The 10,080-nt window shown below is 31.6% G+C and overlaps 1 protein-coding gene across 2 annotated transcripts; it reads right to left on the bottom strand.

The window, feature by feature from the left end:
* Positions 1 to 4,955: 4,955 nt before the first annotated feature.
* Positions 4,956 to 6,764, bottom strand: LOC135130905 (zinc finger Y-chromosomal protein-like). Of its 2 annotated transcripts, XM_064058366.1 has the most exons (3): positions 6,663 to 6,764; positions 6,479 to 6,608; positions 4,956 to 6,427 (listed from the first exon to the last, which is right to left on the bottom strand). In XM_064058366.1, exon 3 carries the CDS (start codon positions 6,416 to 6,418, stop codon positions 5,300 to 5,302), a length of 1,119 nt encoding a protein of 372 aa, XP_063914436.1. In that variant the 5' UTR covers positions 6,419 to 6,427; positions 6,479 to 6,608; positions 6,663 to 6,764; the 3' UTR covers positions 4,956 to 5,299. The 2 variants fall into 2 exon arrangements, with proteins under 2 accessions (XP_063914436.1, XP_063914435.1); XM_064058365.1 differs by lacking the exon at positions 6,663 to 6,764 and having other exon boundaries at positions 6,479 to 6,650.
* Positions 6,765 to 10,080: the final 3,316 nt, after the last annotated feature.

Raw genomic sequence — 10,080 nt, 5'->3', positions numbered from 1 at the left:
CTCGACAAGGAACCGCGCACTCCGCTTCCGCCACGTGTTATTGTATTATTTACCTCAATCCCATTTAAATGTACAATTTCAGTTGTATGCCTCTGATATTAAACTATAATCGAACAAGTGTTAAAGTTTCAAAAAGGGCGATAAACAACATTTAAATTCACCATACACTCACGTGAAATTTTACCACCGCACAGAATGACTCATCTACCAAGCCAGCCAACTTCTACCAACCCTCTTACTAGATACTACCGACAAATTCCCCTAGAGAGCTATCGACTACCAGAATGAATTAAACGTGCACATGGTTGCCTACGTTTAACGATTTTCTTGACTGAATTTTTTTCAAATTCAAATTATGTAATTTTTTTTCAGCGCGAAATCTTAATTCAAATCTGGTCACCACAATATTAAGAAGGAAATTACGTTAAATATTTTATTATATATAAAATAAATTATCATTTTCTAACAATATTATGATATCAAAATTCCTGTGATCTTCAACAAAATCGGAACCCTAGGAATAATAATTTTAGTATGTTCTTTCAAAAGGCTGTATTTTCTCAAATATAAAATCTCGCTCTTTTCAAATACAGTGTGATAACCCTAATATCCCGCCAGCTCGATTGGGAACCGCGCACTCCGCTTCTGCCACGTGTTTCGGTGTTATTTACCTCAATTCCATTTTAAATGTTCTGATATTAACGACAACTGAACAAGTGTTAAAGTTTCAAAAGAGCAATAAACAACAGTTAAATTCGCCATACAATCGTGTGAAATTTTAAATAACAAATAATTTAATTTACAAAACAAAAACTAGCAAAGATTAAAAAAAAACAAAAAAGATCTGGTGTGAAGTAACTTGTGAAGATAAAATATTACGTGAGGTTAGAAACTGCAGAGCATGAAAATTTACGTTCAATTTAAATTATACAATAAAGAAAATTACTGAAGTCGAAATCGTGAGATAGAGAAAAAATGTGTGAGGTGAAAATTGCAAATCTAACAAATTTAGATGAGATTAATATTTGCCACATTTTATCAACGATTCAAACAAAGAATTTATATGAGGTCACATTATGCCATGATCTAAGGGATTGGTTACTTAAAACAATTTGTTTTGGCGGTTTATATCGTGAACTGTTTACCCCAAACAAAACACATGATAAATATCCAGTCAACGTTGCGAGAAAATAGGTTTCGGTGATGTAATTTGCTAATATCTGTTAACCAGTTAACGATTAAAATCCTAACCTGATCGGTGAATTTACAAACAACAAAACAAATTTATAGCATGTGTAGCGTCGGTCGAAAATTAGCAGTTTTTCCAATTCGAAAACCGCAAGAATTAGCTACCCGTGTTGGGGAAACTGTAGCGGCGTCGTCGTTACGATTAATTTTCGTTAAACAAAGGCTCTCCATTTTTATTAACTACCAAACCAACTAAACTTAACCTAGCTTCTTTACCGCGTGTTTTCACTCACCACAACAAAAACAACAGTGACGCCATCGAACAGAATGACTCATCTACCAAGCCAGCCAACTTCTACCAACCGTCTTACTAGATATTACCGACAAATTCCCCTAGAGAGCTACCAACTACCAGAATGAATTAAAGGTGCACATGGTTGCCTACGTTTAACGATTTTCTTGATTGATTTTTTTTCAAATTCAAATTATGTTTTTTTTTCAACGTGAAATTTTAATTCAAATCTGGTCACCACAATATTAAGAAGGAAATTACGTTAAATATTTTATTATATATAAAATAAATTATCATTTCTAACAATATTATGATGAGATGTGATCTATTAAAATTTCTGTGATCTTCAACGAAATCGGAACCCTAGGAATAATAATTTTAGTATGTTCTTTCAAAAGGCTGTATTTTCTCAAATATAAAATCTTCTCGCTCTTTTCAAATACAGTGTGATAACCCAAACATTCCGCTTTGAATAAACCTCGCCAGCTCGATTAGGAACCGCGCACTCCGCTTCTGCCACGTATTTAGGTGTTATTTACCTCAATTCCATTTTAAATGTTCAATTTCTATGACTCTGATATTAACGACAACTGAACAAGTGTTAAAGTTTCAAAAGAGCAATAAACAACAATTAAATTCGCCATACAATCGTGTGAAATTTTAAACAACAAATAGTTTAATTTACAAAACAAAAACTAGCAAAGATTAAAAAAAAACAAAAAAGATCTGGTGTGAAGTAACTTGTGAAGATAAAATATTACGTGAGGTTAGAAATTGCAGAGCATGAAAATTTACGTTCACTTTAAATTATACAATAAAGAAAATTACTGAAGTCGAAATCGTGAGATTGAGAAAAATTGTGTGAGGTGAAAATTGCAAATCTAACAAATTTAGATGGGATTAATATTTGCCACACTTTATCGACGATTCAAACAAAGAATTTATATGAGGTTACATTATGTCATGATCCAAGGGATTGGTTACTTAAAACAATTTGTTTTGGCGGTTTATATCGTGAACTGTTTACCCCAAACAAAACATATGATAAATATCCAGTCAACGTTGCGAGAAAATAGGTTTCGGTGATGTAATTTTCTAATATCTGTTAACCAGTTAACGATTAAAATCCTAACCTGATCGGTGAATGTACAAACAACAAAACAAATTTATAGTATGTGTAGCGTCGGTCGAAAATTAGCACTTTTTCCAATTAGAAAACCGCAAGAATTATCTACCCGTGTTGGGGAAACTGTGGCGTCGTCGTCGTTACGATTAATTTTCGTTAAACAAAGGCTCTCCATTTTTATTAACTACCAAACCAACTAAACTTAACCTAGCTTCTTTACCGCGTGTTTTCACTCGCCACAACAAAAGCAACAGTGACGCCAACGAACAGAGTGACTCATCTACCAAGCCAGCCAACTTCTACCAACCCTCTCACTAGGTACTACCGACAAATTCCCCTAGAGAGCTACCAACTACCAGAATGAATTAAACGTGCACATGGTTGCCTACGTTTAACGATTTTCTTGATTGAATTTTTTTCAAATTCAAATTATATTATTTTTTTCAGCGCGAAATTTTAATTCAAATCTGGTCACCACAATATTAAGAAGGAAATTACGTTAAATATTTTATTATATATAAAATAAATTATCATTTTCTAACAATATTATGATGAGATGACCTATCAAATTTCCTGTGATCTTCAACAAAATCGGAACCCTAGGAATAATAATTTCAGTATGCTTTTTCAAAAGGCTGTATTTTCTCAAACATAAAATCTTCTCGCTCTTTTCAAATACAGTGTGATAACCCTAATATCCCGCCAGCTCGATTGGGAACCGCGCACTCCGCTTCTACCACGTGTTTCGGTGTTATTTACCTCAATTCCATTTTAAATGTTCAATTTCTATGACTCTGATATTAACGACAACTGAACAAGTGTTAAAGTTTCAAAAGAGCAATAAACAACAATTAAATTCGCCATACAATCGTGTGAAATTTTAAACAACAAATAATTTAATTTACAAAACAAAAACTAGCAAAGATTAAAAAAAAACAACAGATCTGGTGTGAAGTAAGGTAGAAACTGCAGAGCATGAAAGTTTACGTTCAATTTAAATTATATAATAAAGAAAATTACTGAAGTCGAAATCGTGAGATAGAGAAAAATTGTATGAGGTGAAAATTGCAAATCTAACAAATAGATGAGATTAATATTTGCCACACTGTATCAATGATTCAAACAAAGAATTTATATGAGGTCACATTATGCCATGATCTAAGGGATTGGTTACTTAAAACAATTTGTTTTGGCGGTTTATATCGTGAACTGTTTACCCCAAACAAAACACATGACAAATATCCAGTCAACGTTGCGAGAAAATAGGTTTCGGTGATGTAATTTTCTAATATCTGTTAACCAGTTAACGATTAAAATCTTAACTTGATCGATGAATTTACAAACAACAAGACAAATTTACACCGCGACTCGACGCACGGTTTCCATGACAACGGTGTAAACAAAACGTCTAAATCAGCCATGATTTGGTCTCCGTATCCGCTTTTATCAGCAATAACATATCATATATCTAAGAGACAACATTTTTAGATGTAAGTAGATGTAAGTTTTGATACATTTTATACAAGTGGAGCAAGATAAATTAAAAGAGTTTTGGTAATTATGACAGATCGACTATGTCAATTTCATTCTAGAGCACAACAAAAATACCCATGCAGCGTCAGCGGAGTTTGGGGCTCCCGGTCGTGGCTGTTCTCCCCCCGCGATTCTATCTATGAGAGTGCCTAGACGAACAAGCCGTTACGGTCGCAAACTCGCAGTCGACTATTGGGCCAAGTCGACAGCGTTACGTCATCTCGATCACCCCTGAATTCTATTCTAACCTGCATCTTTTGTGCTAGCTCGACTAGGAACCGCGCACTCCGCTTCTGTTAAAGTTTCAAAAGAGCAATAAACAATTAAATTCGCCATACAATCTTGTGAAATTTTAAACAAATAATTCTTATGTGAGATTAAAATTGGACATCAGAGAATTTATACCATGGAAACATTAATCAACAAAATATTTACAAAGCTAAAACTAGCGAAGATTTCGGTGATGTAATCTTTAATCACCCAGTCAGTCCACGATGTTATGAATGTTGTTAATTTAACTGCCGTTAATGAACTATTTGCAATCTTGTGTGAAGAATTTAAGAAGTGTTATAATGTTAGAACCAGTTAACGATAAAAATTCTAACCTGATCGGTGAAAGTTAGCGCTTTTTTCCAACTAACCCAAAAGCGCTAACGTGCACATGGTTGCCTATGTTTAACGATTTTTTTGATTGAATTTTTTTCTCAAATTCAGTTTATGTTTTAAAATAATTGAGATATTTCAGTGGAATAGGTACGCTGGGACACCCGGTATTATAACTAAACAAATTTAAATTTATAATATTTTATTGTGAAAAACAAATTAAAAGTAACAATTTTTAGCCAACTTTTACACACATGTATACCAGAAGTCGACGCACAATAAACCGCCAAAATTAAGACATGCGCACAACATTTTAAAACCCGCGAAAAATTCGAAAAACGACCTGTGATCCTCAACAAAATCGGAGCCCTACGTTGTGTTTTGAAATAGCGAAATTCGATAAATCAGAAATTAATTTATTCAGACTACATCGTGAATCGAATTCCCCATTACAAACATACATAAAACACATGTTAAATATCGTCAAAAACAGGAAAATATCGTTCGGTACGCACATCGCGTTGAGAGGCACGTCCGAATAAAAAACATTAAACATCCTATTCGGCCACATGGTGCAAATTTATGTGCCTCCTCAAATTATAATTCTGTTTACCTTTGTATGGACACTTGTTGCATCTGTACCACGTGATATCCCGTTCGTCCCGATGCATCGCAATGACGTGCCTTTGTAACCGATACTTTTGCTTAGCTTTGTACGTGCACTGGTCGCATTCGTGCCACTTAATATCCCTTTCATCCAAATGTCGCCCAACCATGTGGCCTTGCAGCGTCGTTTTCTGTTTAGTTCGAAACGGACACTTTTCACATTCATACCATTTAGCGTCCGCCTCATTCAGATGATACGCATTTATGTGATTATTTAAGGCCGTTTTTTGTTTAGTTTTGTATGGACACTCTTTGCATTCATACCATCTGATATCTTTTTCGTCTAAATGATGCACATTCACGTGGCTTTTTAAATTCGAGTTAAATTTGCTTTTGTAGGGACACTTTGTGCAGTAGTGCCACTCGATATCGTGGTCGTTTGAATGCCGAGCCGTCATGTGGTGTTTCAAAGTTCCTTTATACCGTGTTTTGTATGGACACTTGTCACATTCAAACGCTTTGACGTCTGTTTTGTTTAAATGGTTCAAACTCATGTGGTGCTTTAAGTATGGTATTTCTTTGGTTTTGTACGAACACTTTCCGCATTGATACCACTTGTCAATGTACGAGTGTTTGAAAATTTTATGTTGTTTCAAACTATACTTGTATTTGTATCTGCGTCCACACTGGTCACAGTTATACCAGGTGCAAACATTCTCTTCGTGAGCAACTTTGACACATTTTATACTATGCTGAAGCGACTTAATGCAACTGTGACTTTTGAAATGGCAATGATTACACGTATACTTCTGGAATGTGCGTTTGTTCGTGTTTTTTGAATGCTCCTTGAAAATAATTGTTAGCTGGGTTTGAAAATTGCAATCAATGCAGTAAAACGCTTCAATGTTGGCACGTTCGCAGTTGAAATATTGTAACGATGTGCGGTGACCTCTTGTGTGCTTCATCATGAAAAAACTGGACACAGTGGAGTACGAACAAATTTTACACTCAAGAACGCTGGATGGAACTTGTACATGAGTAAAGTTTTCCAGTGGTTCTAGATTCGACATCTCGGTCACCTAAAACCATGTGCTTATTACAAAAGTACAGCAGTTTGGGTGTTTTCGCACTTCATTTTCCGGTCTTTCGGTTTACATAACCTCAAAGTTTAATTTCGGGTTTAGAATCGACAACTTCTAACTAAATTCGTCATTTGTGTTTTTACTACATCACTGAAGTGTTATTTGCGTCTTTTTGGATCTATAATTGGATAATCATTATAAAATGGTTAATTTTTGACAAGTGGATTATAACCTCAAAACAGGTTCCTACACAAAACAGAAAAGATTTTTGTTTGAAACGAAAATTGGGTAAATCGTGCCCGTGGATGGTCATTTCTGAAGGATAAAGTGGGTCGAATTTCCACAATAGGAAAATTTTTGGAAAATGTTCGAAGCCTGCTTTCACTTGTGTGTATTATTGGTTGCCTATATCGCTATTTTCGAAAATCTAATTTTGACAACATATAGTGGGACTATTAATAATAATAATAATAAAATAGTTCTACCATAGATTAATAGAGATGCAACATACAGGCTGATTTTGCAAAACCACCCTTATTAACTGCGAGGAAAAAAATAAACAATTAAAATAGTCGAAAATTCGAAAAATCGAAAAACTGAGAAATCGAAAAATCAAAAGATCAAGAAACCGTGGAGTCGAAAAGTCTAACAATTGGGAAACCGAAATAGGTCAAAATCGAAAAAATAAAAATTGAACAATTATAAATTGAGAAATTGACAATCAAAATATTGAAAAATCCAAATCTCGATAAATAGAGAAATCAAAAAACTTAAAAATTCTAAAAATTGAGAGATTGAAAGATCCAAAGAACGAGAAATCGAAAAGTGATGAAGTCGAAAAATCGAAAAATTGAGAAATCGAAAACGCGAACAATCAAATCTCTATAAATCGGGAATGAAATATTAAAATATCAAAAGATTGAAAAATCTAAAATTTGAAAATCGAAAAAGTAAAAGGTCGACACATCGAAAAATCCGGAAGTCAAAAATAGAAAAGCCGAAGAATTGAAATATTGAAAAATCCTAAAACTGAAATATGTATTTAAAAACTCAAAAATCGAAAAATCAAAAAAGTGAAGTCGAAAAATAGAAACATTAAAAAGTGGAAAAATTGAAAAATCAAAAAATTAAAGAATTGAAGAACAGGAAAATCGAAACACTGGACGGTCAAGAAATGGAAAAATCAAAACATCGTGAAATCGAAGAGTCGAAAAATAGAAAATTTAAAACTTCCGGAAATTGACAAATTAAAATACAGAAGAACTGAAAACTCGAGAAATCGACAAATCTAGAATTTTAAAAATTGAAAAATGAAAGAAAAACTAAAAATGGGAAACTAAATCGGCAAATCAAAACATTGAAAAATCGAAAAATTTAAAACGAAATTTTTTAAAAACAGAAAATCTAAAACCGGGAAGTCGAAAAATCGAAAGATTAAGCAATCGAAAAATTGAAAAATCGAAAAAGTAAAAAAATCGACACATCGAAAAATCCAGAAGCCAAAAATCGAAAAGTCGAAGAATCAAAATATTGAAAAATCTCAAAACTGAAATGTCGAAAAACTGAAAAATGAAAGAATAACTGAAAAATGGAAAACCTGAAAAATCCGAAAACTGAAATATCCAAAAACTGAGAACCTAAAAAGTCGAAAAATTTAAACCTTAAAAAAATAAAAAAATCAAAAATCAAAAACCTGAAAAATCGAAAAGTTGAAAAACAGAACATGTAAAAGCAGAAAGTCGAAAAATAGAAAGATTAAGAAATATTGAAAGATTAAAATATCAAAAGATTGAAAAATCTAAAATTTAAAAATCCAAAAATTGAAAAATCGAAAAATCAAAAAAAAAAAGTGAAGTCGAAAAATAGAAACCTTAAAAAATGGAAAAATTGAAAAATCAAAAACCTGAAAAGTCAAACAATTAAAGAATTGAAGAACAGGAAAGTGGAAACACTCGAAGGTCAAGAAATGGGAAAATCAAAACATCGATTAATTGAAAAATCGAAAAATTGAGAGTTTATAAAAGTCAAATTTGAAAAATTAAAAATTTGAAAATTTGACAAAATGACAATTGAAAAACAGAAAATCTAAAACCGGGAAGTCGAAAAATCAAGAGATTAAGAAATCGAAACATTTGAAAAATTCGAAAACTTGAAAAATTGAAATATCGAAGAACTGAAATTAAAAATCGAAAAATCTAAAATTTTAAAAATTAAAAAATCTAAAATTTGAAAAATCGAAAAAGTAAAAAAATCGACACATCGAGAAATCCAGGAGTCAAAAATCAAAAAGTCGAAGAATCGAAATATTGAAAAATCCCTAAACTGAAATATCGAAAAACTGAAAAATGGAAAATCTGAAAAATCCAAAAATTGAAATATCCAAAAACTGAGAACCTAAAAAGTCGAAAAATTTAAACCTTAAAAAAATAAAAAAATCAAAAATCAAAAACCTGAAAAATCGAAAAGTTGAAAAACAGAACATGTAAAAGCAGAAAGTCGAAAAATAGAAAGATTAAGAAATATTGAAAGATTAAAATATCAAAAGATTGAAAAATCTAAAATTTAAAAATCCAAAAATTGAAAAATCGAAAAATCAAAAAAAAAAGTGAAGTCGAAAAATAGAAACCTTAAAAAATGGAAAAATTGAAAAATCAAAAACCTGAAAAGTCAAACAATTAAAGAATTGAAGAACAGGAAAGTGGAAACACTCGAAGGTCAAGAAATGGGAAAATCAAAACATCGATTAATTGAAAAATCGAAAAATTGAGAGTTTATAAAAGTCAAATTTGAAAAATTAAAAATTTGAAAATTTGACAAAATGACAATTGAAAAACAGAAAATCTAAAACCGGGAAGTCGAAAAATCAAGAGATTAAGAAATCGAAACATTTGAAAAATTCGAAAACTTGAAAAATTGAAATATCGAAGAACTGAAATTAAAAATCGAAAAATCTAAAATTTTAAAAATTAAAAAATCTAAAATTTAAAAGTCGAAAATTTGAAAAATCGAAAAAGTAAAAAAATCGACACATCGAGAAATCCAGGAGTCAAAAATCAAAAAGTCGAAGAATCGAAATATTGAAAAATCCCTAAGCTGAAATATCGAAAAACTGAAAAATGGAAAATCTGAAAAATCCAAAAACTGAGAACCTAAAAAGTCGAAAAATTGAGCAATAGAAAAATCCTAAAACTGAAGTCGAAAAATTGAAACCTTAAAAAATTAAAAAATAAAAATTCAAAAACCTGAAAAATCGAAAATTTAAAGAATTAAAGAACAGGAATATCCAAACCTTCGAAAGTCAAGAAATGGGAAAATTAAAACATCGATTAATTGAGTTATAAATGTCAAATTTGAAAAATTGAAAAATCGAAAATTGAAAAAACGACAATTGAAAAACAGAAAATCTAAAACCGGGAAGTCGAAAAACCGAGTGATTAAGAAATCAATACATTGAAAAATTCGAAAACTTGAAAAACTGAAATATCGAAGAACTGAAATGAAAAATCAAGAAATAGAAAAATCTAAAAATTAAAAATCGGAAAATTGAAAAATCGAAAAAGTAAAATGGTAGACACATCGAAAAACCCAGAAGCCAAAAATAGAAAAGGCGAAGAATTGAAATATTGAAAAATCCTAAAACTGAAATGTCT

The sequence above is a fragment of the Zophobas morio genome, unplaced genomic scaffold, assembly GCF_036711695.1.
Source record: "Zophobas morio isolate AGI-343-1 ecotype UQ-CSIRO unplaced genomic scaffold, CSIRO_AGI_Zmor_V1 ptg000018l, whole genome shotgun sequence".
Lineage (NCBI taxonomy): Eukaryota > Metazoa > Arthropoda > Insecta > Coleoptera > Tenebrionidae > Zophobas > Zophobas morio.
The sequence above is the reverse complement of the archived record's forward strand: the minus strand, read 5'-3'. Positions and strand labels throughout refer to the sequence as shown.